The 20,741-nt window shown below is 42.7% G+C and overlaps 1 protein-coding gene across 1 annotated transcript in view; it reads left to right on the top strand.

Moving 5' to 3' along the window:
* Positions 1-20,741, top strand: part of PDPR (pyruvate dehydrogenase phosphatase regulatory subunit) — a 908,636-nt gene that overhangs the window by 814,844 nt on the left and 73,051 nt on the right. The window contains exon 17 of the mRNA XM_044081332.1: positions 17,100-17,282. Coding sequence (XP_043937267.1) covers positions 17,100-17,282 — 183 coding nt within the window. The remainder of the gene's footprint in view (positions 1-17,099; positions 17,283-20,741) is intronic.

Genomic DNA, 20,741 nt, shown 5'->3' with positions numbered 1-20,741 from the left:
TCGGATTAGGGACTTACTCAAGATTCTTTTGGTGCCAAAAGACCGGGGACTTGAGGCCCATTTTGGATCTCAGCATTCTAAATCGTTCAGTCAAAAGTCCAAGTTCGAATGGTCACCCTACAATCCATTCTCCCACTGCTGGAGAAAGGTGTTTGGATGTGCTCCATAGATCTCAAGGACGCTTATTACCATATCATGGTACATCAAGCGTCCAGGAGACATCTGCGCTTCTGCCTAGGAGACAGTCATGTTCAGTTCGCTGCCCTTTGGTCTCACCACAGCCCCAGGGTGTTCACCAAATGTTTGGCGGTCGTGACTGCTCACCTGAGAAGTCTAGGATTCCAGGTGTTTCTGTATCTAGATGACTGGCTCCTGACTGCCACCTCCAAGCATCTACTATTGCGGAGCCTACAAGCCACAATATCACTGGGCACTTCCCTTGGAATCACCTTCAATTGGCCAAAGTCTGTGTTGCTGCCATCTCAACGCATAAGATTCATCGGAGTAGAGGTAGACTCAAACCGAATGCGGGTCTATCTACCTACAGAAAGGATACAAACCATACAGGCTCAAGTTCGAGCCTTACTTCCCAGATCCAAGGCCCCAGCCAGAATGGTCCTGCAGCTATTGGGATCTATGTCCGCCACGGTTCTTCTAGTTCCCCTAGCAAGGTTGCACATGAGAATTCTCCAGTGGCTTCTTTCAACACAGTGGTCCTTTCAGGATCTCCCTCTCAGTCACCTCATATGGATCACGGAAACCTGCAAACGGGACCTTCGCTGGTGGCTACTGCCCTCCAATCTGGATCAGGGATGACCCTTTGTTCTACCCAGATGGGGTGGGGGGGGGCATTCCCTGGGCAGGTCAGTCCAAGGCAAATGGCATTCGGAAGAGACCCTTCTTCATATCAACATCTTAGAAATGAGGGCGGTGTTTCTGTCCCTACAAGCCCTTCACAATTACCTCCCTCAGGGCGTAATTGCCGTTCACTCCGACAACATGTCAGTAGTCTGGTACCTGAACAAGCAGGGAGGGACCAGATCATACCCCCTTTGCAGAGAGGCCATGAGAGTTTGGGAGTGAGCAGTGTCGACCAAACGATTTCTAGTGGCGACTCATATTCCTGGCAAGTCCAATGTGATAGCCGACAGACTGAGCAGAACTATTCTCTCTCCACATGAGTGGTTTCTGAACATTACGGTTGCAAATCAGATTTTCAGCAAATGGGGAATTCCTTGTTGCGACCTCTTCGCAACCCCGCTGAATGCGAAGTGCAAAAAGTTCTTCTCCCTCACTCCGGCTCCGGGGGAGAGCCCTATGAACGCACTAGCCCATCCGTGGCCCACCGGCTTGCTATATGCTTTTCCCCAGTTCCCTCCTTCCCAGAGTGATCCAAAAGGCGTCTCACTTAGGGAGCAAAATGATCTTAGTTGCTCCTTACTGGCCTCGTCAGGTATGGTTCCCCTATCTTCGGAAATATGCACTGGACGGTCCATGGTTCCTGGATCAGATCCCAGACCTATTAGTTCATCAGTCGGGACTACTCCACCAGTCCCTACACACCTTGAAATTGACAGCTTGGCTCCTCCTCTTCCGACTATAGTCAGGAATCATACCCTAGACCCGGAAGTTGTACACATCTTATCTTCGGCCCACAAGTCTGCCACTAAGAAATTGTATTCTAGCAAATGGAAGAGATTTGCTATTTGGGCTCAACTCCGGGGTCTGGATCCCATCACTATTCCCGTATCAGAAGTCCTGAAATTCCTAAATTCCCTTTTCAATCAAGGTTCTTCAGTCTCTACCATCAAGGTTCAATTGGCAGCTATTTCCAATTTTCACGAGTCTATAAACCCACCTTTAATGAGCAACAGATTGTGTAAGCCCTTCATGAAAGGTGCTGCGCTTTTACGACCTCCAATTTCTCATCCTACTCCTCCATGGGATCTCGATGTGGTGTTACGTGCCTTAACTTCCTCCCCCTTCGAACCGGCAGCAACATGCGATTTAAAATTTCTATCGTGGAAAACTGCTTTTCTGGTTGCGATTACTTCTGCCAGAAGGGTTTCAGAGCTTCAAGCTTTGTCTGTAAAACCTCCGTACTTGGTTTTTCACAAAGATAGAGTATCTCTCAGGCCAAATCCATCCTTTTTCCCTAAGGTTTGTTCCAGTTTTTGCCTACAACAGTCATTAGAACTTCCAGTTTTCTTTCCAAAGTACTCAAACAAAGCGGAATACATATTCCACACATTAGATGTCCACAGGCAATTGCGTTTTTATTTAGATAGAACCAAACAAACAAGGAAAACAGATCAATTGTTTGTATCCTTTTCGGATAATAAATTGGGCAAAGCCGTCACAAAGGTCACTATTGCCAAATGGATCAGGGACTGTATTACTCAAGCTTATTCCTCTTCTAATAAAGAGCTTACGACCTCTGTCAAAGCTCATTCTACAAGAGCTATGGCTACTTCAATAGCATTCCATTCTAAGCTTGCCATTAGTGACATTTGTGCTGACGTGGTCTTCCCCGCACACTTTCATTTCCCACTACAAATTGGATGTGGCATCCCGGGGGCGAGCTTCATTTGGTTCCACAGTGCTCAGGAGTGTTTTCCAGTGAGCCACCCAGGATTTAGGTGCTAGGGACACTGTCCCATCAGTACAGAATGTAGGCAAGATAGGATCACATAACATCTTTTAGTTATGTACTTACCATAACTTTAGATGTTTGGGATCCATCTCACCTACATTCCCAATAACCCACCCTCCTTCCCCCTTCCTTGGAGATCAGAGGAGATCAGAAGGTCCGAATCCTGTTGTTTCATCTTGAAACATCTGGCAATGTTATATAAACAAGTTATGTATGTGTGCATGAATGCGGAGAAACAAGATCTGGGGGATTAGTGGTGGTGCATCCTGAGATAGAAAATAGCTCAGCCAATAAGAGGCTTCGCTCTATAGCATAGCGTGCCATGTCGGAGCCGAGGGATCGGCTCCGAGCCCATCAGTACAGAATGTAGGCGAGATGGATCCCAAACATCTAAAGTTATGGTAAGTACATAACTAAAAGTTACACCTGTTAGATGTTCATAGGCAGTTACATATTTACCTTCACAGAACCAAAGAATTGAGGAAATCCGAACAATTGTTTTTTTTTTTTTTTCCTGAATCAAAATTAGGCAAACCAGTTTCTAAAGTGACCTTCCAAGTGGTTGACTGACTGTATTACTTTTGTTTATGAAAAAGTAAGTTTGCCTTTACCAAAACCACCAAAAGCCCATTCTACCAGGTCTATAGCAACTTCTTCAGCCTTTATGTGTAGAACTTCTTTGGATGATATTTGCGCAGCTGCAACTTGGGTTAATCCTCATACCTTTATTGCTTATTACAGATTGGATCTGGTCTCTAGGGGAAGCACAGCCTCTGGCTCAGCCATGCTCAGGAATATCCTTCCTTAGAGTCCTTCCAGGATTTAGGTAGCTGGGGAATCTGTCCCAACAGTTGAGGAGTGAATGAAAATGACAGCATCTAATAAAAAAGTTATGTACTCCCCATAACATTTCATCTGTGTTGTCCATTTTCATTCTTCAACTTCCCTCCCACCATCCTCCTCTTTTATTTTACTCCTGGGATGTTGGAGGAACCGTTTTTCCTTTGTTTCAGCCCAAGATTCTATTATTTTCTGATTCTACAATACCCTGTAGTACTATGGGCAGCAAACTAGATCTGAGGTATGTGGGGTGACTAGGGCATTGTGGGTAAAGGGAGGAGCTCAAGAGTTTGTGTTCTACCATCTGGAACAAGTGGCGGAGTCAGAACCAGAGGATCGGATCCAAACCGAACAGTTCCAGCAGTTGAAGAAGAATGAAAATGGACAACACAGATGGAATGTTTTGTGAGTACATAACTTTTTTTTTTTAATGGTAAATGGATTTCTTCATCAGTTTTAAGTAAAATCCAATGGTGGTTATGGAAAAAAGGATTGGAGGTTGTAACAGGGATAAAAAATTAGTATGCTTGTGTAAACAGATTTGTATGTGTATGCTTGTAAATATTTGTAAATATAGAATTATTTTGTAAATAAGAGTTATTTTTGTATATTAATGAAGGACCCCTTCTCTCTCCATTAAGTGCTGTGGGATCTTTACATCCACTTGAGCTACCACCTGCTAAAGTAGATGGGACCTTGGTGTAATGTCATAACTGAAGGTTGAATTAACTTATAAGTACTGGGAATCTAGCACCAATAGTTACACCTGTAGGACTTAGCAATGTAAATGCTGCCATACATGTGAACACAACCAGCAATTATTGTGGTTCCACCACCTAACAACAAGCTGAAACCACCAAGCCCCCCTACCCACAAAACACAAAATAAACTGTAAACCATAACAGCTTTCTGTCAGTGATAACACACACACAACTTCCTCCTTTACCACCACACAAACAATGCTCCTCCCCTCCACCAAAAAAAAAGAGATAAATAGACCCTTTGTTGCACAGTTGCTGAGCTTTTCAGGCCACTAATTTACTTTTCAGTAGAGCTGGACAGATAAGCTCATATCATAATGAAAACATGGTGGCCTGCAGTATGCCTGTGTTCCTGCGTCCTACATCTGAGTATGTGAAGAAAAGTGCTTGCAAGTGCAATGCTTTGTATGAGATGTATTAGAAGAGTAATACGGTGCTTTGTTTACATGTATTAGAAGAGTAACACAGTGTTTTGTATGACGTGTATTAGAAGAGTAATACAATGCTTTGTTTTGCATGTATTAGAAGAGTAGCACAGTGCTTTGTATGACATGCATTAGAAGAGTAACATAGTGCTTTGTATGACACGTATTAGAAGAGTCACACAGTGCTTTCTTGGTGTTACATGTATTCGAAGAGTAACACAGTGCTTTATATTACATGTATTAAAAGAATAATACATGTTTTAGAAGAGTAACACAGTACTTTGTATTACACGTATTAGAAGAGTAACACAGTGCTTTGTATGACATGTATTAGAAGAGTAGCACAGTGCTTTGTATGACATTTTTTAAATAAGTAACAGTGTTTTGTATTGTGTTAGAAGAGTAACAGTGCTTTGTATGACATGTATTATAAGAGCAACACAGTGCTTTGTATTGCATGTATTAGAAGAGTAACACAATGCTTTGTATTACTTTTTTGATGCATGTAGCCTTATTAAGATGTTATACCTATTGACGGCTGTCACTTCACAGTTCACTTCTGATGTTTACAAAATGCATACCCGACAAGCATTTATTAAATCCACTTGCAATATGTAACAGGCAGTAAAGAACCAAAATAGTAGCACCTCCAGATGGGCAAATGTTGGCAGTGTGTACACATACTGGTGGCTATATAATGAATGTTCTCAAAATTATGGGAAGAAACATCCATATTCATCCCATCACTTGGAGAGCCACTTCATTCTTCTTTGGTAAAAAGGTAATTCTACAAAATAGCCTGCTGAGCTACACAACAAAAAAACACACAAAGAAATCATAAATTACTTGTCCAGTACTAGCATATATAAAGTACAGTGCAACTGAAAGAAGAGTCAACTATTACAAGTGCTTACATTGTATCTCAGGTGCCCTTAGTCAGAACTCTTCTCACTTGTTAAAAAGGCCAGGATGGTGCTTCTTGAGGTTCCTGTAGTTGTGCTGGCAGAGCAGGTTATGCCAGTGGCTTCAGACCCCACCTTGGCAAGACTGTGCCAAGCATCTACTTTATATTTGAGATCCTCATATGAGTCTCCAGTCATTTACTGCTAATAGTCTCTGTGCAATCGACACAGATTGATTTTGCTTTCATTGTTGTAGCACTGTGTAGTCCTGCCAACATCAGTGCCTTTGAAAGCCATAACCATTCACCGAGTCACTTCACCAAGTCACATTGCTGAGAGGTGTGGTGGCTCTTTCAGTCATGCACGTTGACTTTTTTTGGAATGTGATGTACCCCAATGGGTCGCTAGATACTCCCCGGTAGTGGTGCCATGATTGCATAGTGCACAAGATGATGGCATGACACAGTGCTAGGATATGATCACTGACATAGAAACTGCACCGCCATCATGAAGTCTGAAATAGCATTTTCACACTGTAGCTCCTACTAAAATAAGATTTCTCCACATCCCACAGAGGTCATTGATATACCCACTCATGCTCACTGCTGCTTGCAAGTGGTCAAGTGAATGAAAGTAGATGAATGAGCCTCTTAGCATGGCTTTGGTTATTGCAGCAATTAGTAAAACCTGTGAATCATATGTTTTCCCCCTCCGTCCACTTTGATTTTTGGGTAATCTGCCCTTGTAAACCCGAGATGGCAATTTCTTCAACTACTTTCACTCACTCTAGCAATGAAGCTCCTCCTTTCTCCTTTAATGCATCTGTGTCCTCTCAACCCTTCAGATCTTGTTGGTTGCTTTCTGCAACAGACAGGATCTCCATCATTGTCATTATCGTCCACTTTTTGTTTAGGCAAATTTGGTTCCTCTTACTTTGGCCTCACCTCAAGAAACAGCTGTGGCTGTTAAATCCCTTTAATGATGTGATGTCTCACCTGTCTAGCAAGCCTCATCTGGATATTTCATCACTGAAACTGATTCTAATTCCAGTAATAGCTAATAATTCTTCCTTTTCTTCCAGTCATTCAGATCCTCTCACACTCCCAGAAAGACAGCACTAGAAAGATTTGTAACAGTAAATGGAAAAGATTTTCATGTTGAGAAGTTTAAGGACTTGGCCCTTTCCTTTGCTTTATAGCAACCTTATCCAACTCTTGCTCTAGTTATTCCACTGCTAAGGTTAATTTAATAGCCATGTCCAACTTTCACCAAGGCTTCAATTCTGCATACTTGGTTTTCTAAAAAGTTTGCAAAGCCTTTCTAAAAGGATCTTTCTTCTGAGACTGCCCCCCCCCCCATGAAATAACACTCTCCTCCAAGAACTTGAATTTGGTTTTTGAAGCCCTCACTCAAGACACCCCTCCCCCATAAAATCCTGCTTCCTCTTTTGCAGTTAAAATTATTTCCCTTAAAAAAAAAATCTTTGTTTCTGGTCACTAAAACTTCAGCGAGGAGGACTTCAGAATTGCATGCCGACTCCTGCAAAACCCCCTAACTTTTTTTTCACAAAGATAGGATTTCTCTCAAACAATAAACCCTCCTTTTTACCTAGCTGCTCCTGAATCACAATGTACACCTTCTCAACCATTCCAGTAAGGGAACATTTTTTTTTTTTTACACACACTTTTAATCCTTATAGATCATTTTACTTTTACCTACTTTGTACTAAAGAACGTCTTAGTTTAGCAGAAACCATTTTGCATTTCAGTGAGAGTGTAATGTTTATGGTCATTGGCTGATTGGGGTTACCTGGACTATGGCTTGGATTAAGCACCTCATTGGTTCTTTCGAGCTTTTTTAAAGTTGTTTCAAGTTTCAACTTTCTGTTACTTAAGGGGTTACCTTGTGAGTGTTTCTGCCATTTTACACAGAGCTAATCAGAGGAAGGGCACTGAGCAAATCTCTGATCTATGATATATAACTTTAAGTATCCTGTTTTGGCTTATTTTTACTAGTTATTGCTTATAGATAGATATTTATAGCAGTTTTATTGTCGGTTGCATACTTTTTACTGTATTTTATCGCTGTAAACTAATCTGTACGGCTGTGCTAAAATGTTCTGCCTCACAGGGCCTGATAAATAAGTTTTTTACTGTCACACTGTTTGTAAATCTTTTTTATCTAGTTTTTCTTCTGATTTCCTGCCAAGAAGTGTATCATATAACTAGTTTAGTTTCCCACCCTCCCTCTCTATTGGTATCTTGTTCTTATACTTGATGGCTTTGCAGTTACTCACCCCTACTGTAAATTTGATCTGGGACACTCCTCCCAGTCTAGTGCGATTAGCTCATTCTACCTAATGCAGAGAGAACATTTGAGAAGGCCAACCCACTTAGTTTCTTAACCTTGAATTATCTTCTGCTCCTTCTTCCTCCCTTTCCACTTTACTACTTTGCTACAATCTCCCTGTGTTCTGACTGAGTGGGCTTCTCAGCTGATAATTATATTTTTTGGCACTTTTTAACTGTTCAGAGTTGAATAAAACAATAATTGAATTCAGTTCAGAATACATTTTGAATAAATTGCATTTATTTAAACTGTATTTGCTATAATACTGCTACACACTCAAGTGTGCTAGCTTGCACTGCATTTGAATTGTTTTTTAGTGCTGTTTTAGCTGCTTTTCTGTAAAAAAAAAATTCTAAATTTTTAGCTTGCTTCCTGCCTTTCCTGTAACTAGCCTAGTCCAGATACAGATTTGCTATAACCAGAACTGTTTATAAGCTTTTGAGCCTCCCAAGCCTTTCTGTGTTGGATGGAAGCCTTCTACCTTACCAGTGGGGAGTGGTAAGCACTAGGTAGCCTATCTACCACAAGAGGAGTGGTTTCTGGACCAGACATTGTAGTATATTGGTCATTTGGGCAGTTTTACCATCTCTTTCAACTTTGTGGTTTAAAAGTCCACATTTGCGCTGTTCCCGTCTTTCCTGTAACTAGTCTAGTCCCGATACAGATTTGCTGTATCCAGCACTGTGTGAAAGCTTCTGAGCCCACCAAGTCTTTTTGTGTTGGAGGGAAGCCTTCTAGCTTATCAGTGGGAGTGGTAAGCACTAGGTAGCCTATTTACCACAAGAGTAGTGATTTTTAGCCCAGAAGTTGTGGTTTATTGGCCATTTGGGCAGTTTCTCCATCTCTTTCAACTTTCTGGTTTAAAAGCCTGCATTTGTGCTTGTTTCCCACCTTTCCTCTAACTAGTCTAGTCCAGATACAGATTTGCTGTACTTAGGACTGTTTGTAAGCTTTTGAGCGGTGTCAGTCTGCTTTTCAATTTTTCCTTTAGATCTACTAGTTCTCTCATCTCCTGCACTTTTACTAGCTTATTAATCTAGAACTTTACCAGACTTCTTGTAGGAATTATTGTAGCACACACAAATGCTACCAGCACTAAATGTTCTACAAGAAAACAGCTCCAGTATTTATTATTAATGCCTACCCCTCCAGGCATGTCTAAAGGTCAGTTCTCTATGCTTTCTCCTATTAACCTGGTGAACTTGGGCATCCTGAGGCAATGTAGCAACTGCCTCATGTACACTGACAACCCTCTCCTCTTGCCTCCTAACACTCAGACTTGCAAGAGATGCATTTATATATCCAAATTGGAAGCCACGCACTCTCCAGCCAAGACAGGAATAGCTGGCCAAGAGGAGAAGGTCAACACTTGCACCACACCACATGGAACACATAGCCCTCCAGAGCACACACAAACACTGCCTTTACATAAAATCACAAACCACACACCCACCTTCACATAGGCTCTCAATAAAAATTTACCCAAACAGCTGAAACCTCCAAGGCAGAAACGCACTTGACCACCACAAAACAACACTAATCATGAGACGCATAACTCTCCTAAACAGTGTGCCACTCAGCCAAAGCCCCTAAGGCAAAACAGCATGCCAGACACACTAGTCATAGGTGACTCAATAGTGAGGCACACTGATGTCCCACTCATTAGGTTGAATAAGGAGAAAGTAACAGTCAGCTGCCTGTCAGGTGCTAGGATCTGCAACATAATGCATGCACTCAGGTCCTCAACAATAGGTACAAATATGACTATGTCACTGTACATGTGGGTGTAAATGACCTGAGACATACCTCCCTGGACTAGAGATTGAAATGGAGACCATCGACAATTGTGCCGTAACAAAGACCTGGTTCAAGGCAGCATAAAGCACCCCTACACTACCAGGCTATAACTCATTCCCCACCTTTCCACCCCAGAACTTGGACCGAAGCTCCAGAGGCAGTGGTGTTTCCATATTCATAAAGGATGTGCACACCTCTAGCCTGGTAGCCCAACATAATGCATCTGAGATACTTCAGGTGCAGCTAACAATGGGTAAGACAGCGATTCAGGTCGTAGCCTGCTATAGGTCCTCAGCCATGTCCCAAGACTCACACTTCATGTTCCTAAGCACCCTGGAGAATATTAAGGTCCAACTTAACACTCATACTGGGTGACTTCAACTATCCCTCCATTAACTGGGAAAACTACTCATGTACCAATACACTTGCCCAACGATTCCTGGAATTCATTAATTCCAATGCCCTGGACTAGCTCTTTCTTACCCCTACTAGAGGTAGCAACATCCATGACCTGGTCATTACTAACATGGGCAACCGTTGTTCTACACCAGTAGTCAACTCCTTCCTGGTTAGAGCAGATCACAAAGTAATCACCTTGAAAATCCACCCCCCCACCCCCCACAAAGGTAACCACCGTGAAGAACTTCTCCAAAGCTAACTTTGGGATCCTAAAAACAGAGGTGGCTCACTTCACTGCACCCATGCAAATGGAGATCAGTTGTAAGACCGCTGAATCATACATCAATGCACTGTACGCACATGTACACAAATGCATGGATCTCGCCTTACCCAATAGAACCAAGACGCTCTTCTCCAAAAACAGGAAGCCAATCTGGTGGTCCCCTGACATAAACAAACTCTACAACAGAAAGAGGAAACTGATATTGAATAAGGTGAAGTCCCAAGACTGGAAAAACTCCCTTATCAGCCTCAACAAAAAGTTGAGATCCCTCATCAAATCCTCTAAAGCTAGCTATGAAAACAGAATTGCAGCACCCTCATCAAATCCTGTAAAGCTAGCTATGAAAACAGAATTGCAGCAGATAGGAAAGACAACCACAAGGCGTTCTATAGTTCTGTAAAGAATCTCCAAGGCAACACCCAGATTTGCTCTGAGCTACTGCACAACGGTACCTCCTATACCGAGCCAACAGATATTGCCAATATACTGGCCGACAGATTCAGTGCCAACTTTACCCCCCCCAGGGACCAATCACAATACCAGTAGATTGCCAGGCACCCAGTATTACTGCTGCACAGGTTAAAACAGCACTGTCTACCACCAAGAATACAGCTTGTATGGGACCTGACAATATCCCTGGCTGTGTTCCACATGAACTACAGAGACAACTGGCACCTCACCTGTGTGCCCTGTTCAATCACAGCCTCATGTCAGGCTTTGTCCCTACTGACTGGCACACTGCTGCAGTCATCCCTCTCAACAAAGGAGGAGAGACTGCAGACCCTAAGAACTATTGCCCCATTAGCCTGACGAGTCCGATATGCAAATCTATGGAACACATCGTCATGGACCTAATAAACAAGGATATAGGGAATCTCCAAACTCTGGATCCCACACAGTTTGATTTTGTGAAGGGTAGATCATGCCTGCTCAACTTGGTCAACTTCTTTTAGTCAGTTACCAGAGCTCTGGATGAAGGCAAGGTGGTTCATACAGCCTACTTTGATTTGGCCAAGGCCTTTGATACCATTCCCCACTCAGGAATCATAGAAAAGCTCACTAAACTTGGCATCAACCCCTATATCACTAGGTGGGTTACAAACTGGCTCACAGGTAGAACCAGAATGCAAAAAGTAGCTGACTCCAAGTCAGATTGCCAACCAGTCACTAGTGGAGTCCCACAGGGTTTGGTCCTGGGTCCTCTTCTGTTTGGTATCTACTTCTCTGAAGTCCAGGCCAACACGAAGGGACTCTGGCTGACAAAGTTTGCAGATGATTGCAACTTGGGAGCTATTTTTAACTCCCCAAGTGATATTGACATCCTACAGAAAGGCCTCACTGAGACCAATGACTGGTATCAGAACCACGGCTTTAAGTTCAATGCCAAAAATGTGTCATCATCCCCTTTGGGAAAAACCTAGTTCCCATGAATTACTGCATCAATGGTAGTCCACTGAACACAGAAGGCGTTATAAGAGATCTGGGAACACAGGTTGACAGCAACCTCTCTTTTGACCACCACATTGCCACTGTGGTCAGAAAGTCCTTCTATGTGGCACATCTCATTACTAAGGGTTTTGCATCCAGGAAGAAAGAGGTCATTGTCGCCCTCTACTCTTTCCTCATTAGGCCAGTCATTGAGTACAATGCCCCATTTGGCATGTACCTCACTAAACACCTGCAACAACTGGAGAGGCCGCAAAAGTACCTCACAAAAAGGATCCTAGGCTTTAAACGTTTGTCCTATATGGACAGATTAAAAAAAATCCAACTATTCTCTGTCTCATATCGCCTACTTAGAAGCGATCTCTGTTTGACTTACAGAGCCATGTCTGACCCAGCTCTGTTAGAAATACGACATCTGAAGAAATCCCAATCTCTCCACACCACACACTCCAGAGACCTCACCCTTATTACCACAATCAACAGAACATGCTGGAGGGGACAGGTTTATAACCCAGAGTCTGGCCATGCTATGGAATAGACTTTCCATACATGTCAAGCAGAGCACCTCACTGGCCCTGTTCAAGAGAAATCTTGATGAGTGGATGGGAAATAGAAAATTCACCTCAAGGATCACTCCAGTGGCTTTACTCGACAGAGGCACTGTAAACTAAGGTCGGGTGGCACAATGCCAGGGTAATCATATGGGCTAGGCTTGTACAGGCTCCAGGGCCATTAGCCTAGTACACAAGTAGGAACAGCACAAGGACAACCAACTCTACTCCTCTGCCAAGCTGGGTTCCAAGGTTTCCAAGATTACCCTGTCCAGCTGGCTTTCCGATTTCATTAGTTATGTTTATTCCATCAAGTATAAAACTCCGTTCCAAAACCTAAGGTGCATTCTCCAAGGCCCATAGCAATTTCCATGGCCGCTTTAAAAAAATATTCAATTGAAAATGTTTGAGCTGCAGTAACATGGTCAACAGAGCATACCTTTATCAAACACTTACAAACTGGATATGATATCTAGGTCCAGATGGTCCTTTGCGTCCACCATCCTGAAGGTATCCTGTCATGATGCCACTCAGGAATATTAGTAGTTGCTGTTTCTTTCACAACAGTTAAGGTGGATGGAAGAGATTAGAGGAAGATAAGGAAGTAACGTACTTAGCATAAAGCTGGATCTTTGTTATCCCACTCTGTCCACCTTGACATCCCACCACCTTCTCCTTCCATATTTTAACTTCCTGTTTTCTGGACACTTGGTAGACCTGTGTGAGAAGCCTATACTTAATAATATATTGCTTTCCCATCACCAGCATATCATTCAATGGGCAAACTCCATCTGAAGGGCTGAGAGGACACGGGTACATTATGGAAGATGGGATAAGCTTGAGCACTGGAGATGATAAAAGTAGGTGAACATGTTGCTGTCTTAGAATCACCATGAGGGTGAATTATACAAATGTTAAAGTACACAGAGAGGGGTAATGAAGACGCAGTGCTATGGTATGTATATTATGTTTCAGGAACGTTCATTAGCTGGTGGCTCATTAGCAAGATTGCCATGCTAGAAGATTTGAAATGTCATGGTATAAGCTCTCATGGCTTCCACTGACCTATTTGGTTTGCGGAATGTTGCATAGAAATAACTATGTGAGCTTGTTGAAAGTTTGAAGAGTAGGTGTTTCCACTGCAGTTATTTATTTGTTTAATTGGAAAGGTAAGTGTATTAGCTTTGCTACAAACTGATATTACATGTTGCTGTGCCTGTATGTATGTCTGATGATTTTCCCTGGAAGTATGATACTAATTCATATTTTCCTTATATTGCAGTTTTGAGTTATGTCCATGCTGACAGTGTATGGGGGTTGTAATACTTTGTCTGCAGTCTGCATGCATGTTTTTTTTTTTTTTTTTTTTGGGGGGGGGGGGGGGCAGTGAACTGCAATGCATTTTTATTCTATTCGTCATCCAACTACAGAGGTAATCAGTGTTTACATCTATGGCACTTCTCTTGTCTGAGGGCTTGTACAGCTTCTTAACCCCAGCAGCAGTTGCAGTATTTTGTATATTGTAATGGCCATGTTTGGTTTGAGGGGGAGGGGCTGGCTTATGTTGATATTACTATTTGGTACTCATGTTTAGTGATACCAGAGGGGAAGGCAACATTCTCTTGCAATAAAGATATGAGCATTTACAAGTGTCCTGTGTGTGTCAGATACACTTTCTATAGCAGGAGCGGCCATGCTTCCTGTTTCTTAGTAAAAAAAAAATGTCTGATATCCCTGATGTGTTTGTGGCCTAGTTAAGGTACACTTTAATCAAGTAAATGCGGTGTACCTTACAGTATTAATAGAAACAACACACTTTGATGAGTAAATTATATGCTGTGATCCTCATAGCATAAGAATATTTTTACCCTGTAGCATGTATATCATGTGTGATATACAGCTGTGGAATACTCACTGGAGCCATATAAATTCCATAATTTTTTATTTTTATTTTAGTGGGGTTGGATGTGATAAAACCTAGTAAACAATACCTGTCCATGGTTATCCCATATTTCTGTAGCATAGTTTTACCACACTGGCACCCTGCATTTAAAATCAGTGAAGGCATATGTTAGGTGGCTTATGGAATGTCTGGTATGTGATTATTTTTTTCCATTTCAGAGGAAAGATGCCACAATGTGGTAAACAGCAAAAATGCAAGTTTTTCTATGCAGGGAATGACATCTTGCTACAGACTTTTCATCTCCACAATTGGGAGATGATCAGCCATAATTATTCTGACTGTCCATTTGTGAGCATGGCTGGAGTGGTGTAATTAATTAATGACATCAGTGCTTCCAGTAGCTAGAACAGGATGTATGATCAGGTGAGATTTTAGATCACCAACATGAGTGCTGCAAAAAGTCAGTCTACCCACCTGACACAGGAGCAGGAGGAAAGAGGATGGCTCACTGATTAAACCACTATTAGCAAAAATGGAAAAGTTCTTGCCATCTCTGCATGAGGCACATTTCCACAATCCTCAGTAAAGTCCTGGATCTTGGAGCAGAGCTCAGCCAACCACCCAGAATGCCTGTTGATGTGTCTTAACATACACAAGTATCTGCCATAGTAGGTAAGTGCTTGGTTTGTACATTTGTTCAAGGATAACCACTATGTTTTGCAGAAGCATCAGGACTGCAGGTGCGGAGACCACCAGCACACATTATGTTAACTTCCCCTACCACTGTATTAGGTAGTATTTATTCATTCATTGGATGTTGGGTATTGGTGAAGGGTCTTAATAAATTTGGGTGATTTGCTTTGGTGTTTTCACAGATGACAGCAAGAGGAAGACATGAGTGGGTGTCTTTCCAGTGGCTAAGCACGCCATGGATATCATCCACCACCTAAGCAGTGTGTGTCTATGGCCACACAGCATTTGTGCAGGGCCATAATACAAATTCAGGCTGACACCAATATAGGCTTTGCTGAGTTGGCAGGGGTAGTACATGGTCTGCATGATGACTTCTGAGAATGCATGGGCCACATGTGCAACATCATGGACATATGTGGCACAGGGAGTTTGCCTGTAGCAGGTGCCCTTCTGTGGCCAGGCATCATGGCCTACACACTCCCCATCTCCAGTCTGCCTTCATCTATGGCAAGGATGTTCACCTTGTCTTGGAGACACCACATTCAGCCATATGTAATACCATCACATCCACTTCACCATCCATTGTCAAGGGACATACGTTGCAACGTGGACATTCATTCAAGTGGGGAGTTCGTGCACATTCTGCAGTCACTATGGCCACAGAGCACTCCGTCATCTCAGCATGGCGGGGTTCCTGCTTGTGATTCTCCCATAGCTGTGGGAGGTGCACAAGGCTGCACATGCATCTCCTGTGGGTACCCCGGAACTATTCATATCCTGACACAGTGCTGCAACATCTGCTGAAGCTGTGCCCCAGCAAAGATTTACTCAGAGGTCAGAAATGCCTAGCCAAATACACACACTACAATTGTCATATTATCCTCTCCCTGGCCATTGAATCCCATTCTTCCAACCCACCAACACAAGTCTGACACGCAAACCTCACAAAGTATTATCCAAACTCACCATCATGCACACAATTACCCATTTATAACACTTCAGACTGTGGACCTTGCCAGCTGTGCATATGATGGCAGCCGTGCCCTGCCATCTGTAGTTTACTTAGGTGGTCTGTGTGTGATGCACAGTGTGAGCAGTCTCTGTATGTTATATCACAGCCCAGGTGAAGGTTTGTTTCAATCATTTTTAATGTTCTGCACAGTAGTTTATAATCTAGACACAAGTCACTTAGCCAGTGCCATGGCACTCTGTGCGCACCTCCCTTTGGGATTGTCATCCTTTGCAGATGGCTTGTCCACAGTCTCCTCCTCAGGCACCTCCTCTACTGCTCGGTCTTATACTTCCTCCTCCTGAATATGTCTGCTGTGCTGTAACTGCTTGCATGTAATAATGTTATGTAACGTTACACAGACTGAAAATGCCTCAGCTGCATTTGGTAGGTTCATACTGCAGGGCATCCTCTGTTACATCCATACAGTGGAACTAGACCTCCAGCTGGTTAAAATGCATTCAGCAGTGGCATGGGTCTATGGTAGGATATAGCTGTGCCATGGTCTTGGGATTTCATGTAGGTGTTGTCAGTCATGGCTCCAGGCATTGCTAGTAAGATGTCGCTGGGTAAAATTACCCCACACAAGCCACTAATATAAGTCGCACATATGCCAGATAATGGAAGCTATGGCTTCATAGACCAAATCTTTTGACTTGTAGATTCTTAACTATTGTGACTTTATTGCAGTAGTCTTACAACAGTTTCTTTTCTAAGAATGTGGAACACTCATCTTCACGGTAGTGAGGCTTGTCCCTCAGAAAAAAAGTGATTTTGAGGAGATGGAGCTACACGGCATCTACCTATGGTAGCTTGTGAAAATTATCTTAAATATGTCTGATAATTGCTGTTTGGAGCTTCAGAGCTTGGTAGTGAACTTGTGATAATCTCTTCTTCCTTTGTGAAGGTGTTTCCTCTGTATCTGGCTTATGTAAGTATCAGCATTAGTTTGAACACACATTTATTTTGTTGTCAATGTACTAGCCGTCGTGATGCTTATTATGTATTTATGCAACTTTATGAAATAGAATTACTGCTGCAATTTTCTTTAAGTATTTTTTGTTTTGTGTTTGTATCTTTAAATCCAGTATGCCTTACACGTATACAATGAGGTCATGAGTGTTGGACAGAAGTATGGTATCAGGAATGCTGGATACTATGCCCTACGCAGTCTTCGGATTGAGAGATTCTTTGCATTTTGGGGCCAAGATCTTGACCCCTATGTCACTCCCTTGGAGTGTGGTCGTGAATTCAGAGTCAAGTTTGATAAGGTAGGTTTCTGAACTTTGATCTTTTACTGTATTTACAGCACATTTGCTATCATAGTTAATTCTGTTAATGTTTTTGAACACAGTTTTTGTTGTTTGCTGATGCAGTTTTGTTATTACTGTCTGTGGTTACCTAACTGATTACATTTTTCTGTTCAGACAGATTCAACAGAGTTTTCTTGCTATGCCTATTTTTTGGTCAGTCAGCCTTAATGTCTCAGTGTAGCCCTATCTGTCCCACCTATGATAGTGATTTGAGAAGTTAACCAAGCAGTGGAGAGGTTGGGGTATTTAGGTTGACTGCCAGTTCCCAGTTTGGGAGTGCAGATCTTATCTTTTCTGTCGTATGTTTAGTAAAAGTTGATGGGCACTACAGTCATACCAGTACACCGTTTACATATATCAGTGCCAGCAGATGTCCCAATGATGAGGGTTCCAGCCAGATCCATGACTAGGTGACGTAGGCAATTGGCTGGGGGGCTACTCCGGCCACAACTGCAACATTGTTTTTTTAAGTAAAAAGTTTTCTGTTTTTTCTACATTTACTTCCTTCTCTTTCTGTTGCATCTGCATGCATCTTACAGCTTTGCATACATCCATCTTTTCCAGCTGACACAGAAACATGCAGAGCAATGCACAGAAATTTGAAGCAGTGTGTATTAGCTGGGAGCCTTATTTTTAACTTGCAGCACAAGCTTTGATTTTTTTGTCTGAAAGGTAGCTGGGGAATTTACAAGCAGGTGCTATGTCTGTATGTGGTCCGAGAATTACAATATAGCATTTTAATTTGTGGCTTTGAGAATGTACAAGGAAGGATGGTCGGGAGAGTGTATTTGTAAAATTCCCTAGTTAACTAATTAACTTGATCAGGCTCACACCCTGTACCTTGACTGCAGGGGACATTTGAGTTCCTTGAAATATCCTGAAATGGGTCATTTTGTTATTTATTGATTTATACATTCTGTTTCACTGTTTAATGGAAAAGGTGTTCAAAATACAAATTTAAAATGCACACAAATAAATGTTGCTGTACTTCACAACAAATGCAGTAAATCAGGAAAGTGTCTCAAATAACAGATGCATTTATGCATGATCTTTCAAATGTATGCAGGGGCCCATGGTTTGAAAATAGCGCAGAGACCAAGTTGCACTTAATCTGTTACTGGCTATGTGTCTTTTCACTGAATGTGAGTTTCAATGCATTTTCAATTAATATGAGATTCAGTGCATTTTCAGTGAATATGAGATTCATTGCATTTTCAATGAATGTAAGCTTCAAGTGAAGAGAAGTTAGCTGTTGCACATGACAAGTCTGTTTTCAATTTGCGACTGTTTTGTTTAGCAAATGGTGTTAGTGTTTGCTCTATAAAATTTGTAAACATTGTTAGTAGCACAACTGGTGACATACTTGCCTTTGGTGCAGAAGACTATGGGATGTCCTTCAAGGATGCATCTGCAGTCATAACAAATGGGTTGTCCTGTCGTCAGGCAGCCCTTCGGTCGGCCGGATTCCAAAGTCTGGGTCTGGCCTCGGCTGGTGTCGCACTTCACCCGACGTCATCTCTCCTGGTCTTCGGGTATAAAGGCATCAGCCGACGCCATTTTCCTCAGTCTTTCTTGCCGCGTGGTGCCCGAAGCAGAAGCTGTTCGCAAGTGCCGGTCGGTCAGATCCAGAGATTATTACTACTGAATACTACTTCGAAGACTTCTAAAAAGCTAAGTACCCCGTTGGGGACTCTTTCTTGCCTCAGCCGATGTCAGAAAAAGTAAATAATTGTTTAACTTGTGGGAAACAAATACCTCATAAGGATTTCCACTCTTACTGCTTACCTTGTTTAGGCCCAGACCACGACGTAGCAGCCTGTTTAGCCTGTGCTTCCTTCAACCGACGAACGCTTAGGCGTCGGTCGGAGTTTGCTGAACAGTTTTTCGGCTCAGACTTTGCGTACATTATGCCGTCGGATCCTCCGACTACTCAAATTGTTAAAAAACGCAAAGAAAAGACCGACACTGCGGTCCATGGTTTCGCCGAAACCACGGTTAAGCAAACCATGAGTGTCTCGGTTTCGCCGAAACCGAGCAAACGGGTCAATCTTCAGCCGAATCCATGACTACTACCGAGGCTCCTGTTACCCTAGTTGAATCGGCCTCTGAAGTTTTGCCTACTAATGTGGTTCCTATTGAATTATCAGACACCATTCCTTTGGATGTCTCTACCCCAGCACGTGGTGCTGCTAGGCCCCCTGCAGCCATGTCTATTAAGGCCTTTGCCAGGGCTAAAGCAGCCAAAACTGCTAAATCAGTGCCTGTTAAGCCCCCCTCACACAGGCCCAGTTCCAGTTCACAAATGCTTACTTTGGCAGAGGATCTCATCTCTTTAATTAGGGGATCCCAATCTCACCCAGACAGGGCCTCTCAGCCTCCAGAAAAGAGACCTAGAGCAGAGAGAGCCAGTGTCCTCTGATGATTCTTCGGATGACTCAGACATTACAGACCATCCAGAGGCTCCTTTTTCTACTTATGAAGATTCCGATGCTGAAGAATCTATTCCATCTGCCTCTCCACCAGAGGAATTTTCCTTTGGGGAAACCTTACATGCCATGAGAGAACAATTCCAGTGGCAGGGACAAGATTTCTCAAATTCAAGAAAAAGGCTTAGGACCTTTCTACACTTACCACAACATAGGCCCTTAGCTATACCTCCAGTTCTGCCTGCTGTGGATGATGCATTTAATGATGTTTGCACTGCTCCTGATACTTTACCTCCAGCCCCTGCCAAACCAGATAGGTTTTACAGGGTACCAGACACTCATCACCACCTATACAAGGCCCCACTTGCAGATCCCGAGACTATCTCCCAGGGGCCTAAGGCAGTAGCCGACCTCAGCAAAACCCTCTTCCTTCTGAAAGGGAATCCAGGTCCTTAGAGATGGGGGAAAAAGTTTACACCTCTGCTACTCTCTCAGCTAGAGCTTTGAACTGTCAGTTTCATATGATCCAATACCAAGAGTTTATGCTTGATCAGTTAACTAAGAAACTGTCCTCTGATGACTCCTTAGATAAGAAATATGTTTTAGAAATGGTGAATAACATTCAGCAGGTTAGTAACCATTCTTTAAAATGTGGCTATGATGCACTGGAGGCTTCATTTAGATCAGCCATGACTGGCACAGTTATAAGAAGGCATGCATGGTTGAAAGAACAGGTCTTGCGGATCATGTTAAAGCAAAGCTGTTAGATGCTCCTATGGATAAGGCCAGTCTATTTGGTACTCCTGCTCAGCAAGTAATGAAGAAAATGGAAGAGAAGGCAAAATCTGTACAAACAGTTAAGGATTTCTTACAGGTTCAGCCCCCAAGGTTTAGCAGGAGCTGGCCTTCCAAAAATTGGTCCTTTCCAGACTCCTCAAAATCTCAGAGAGGCAGGAATAGACGTGCCAGAGGCAGAAATCAATCCAGAGGA

The sequence above is a fragment of the Protopterus annectens genome, chromosome 8.part0 (assembly GCF_019279795.1).
Source record: "Protopterus annectens isolate FY-2018-M chromosome 8.part0, PAN1.0, whole genome shotgun sequence".
Taxonomy (NCBI): Eukaryota; Metazoa; Chordata; order Ceratodontiformes; family Protopteridae; genus Protopterus; species Protopterus annectens.
Note: the sequence above shows the minus strand (reverse complement) of the source record. Positions and strands in the feature narration are given on the sequence as shown.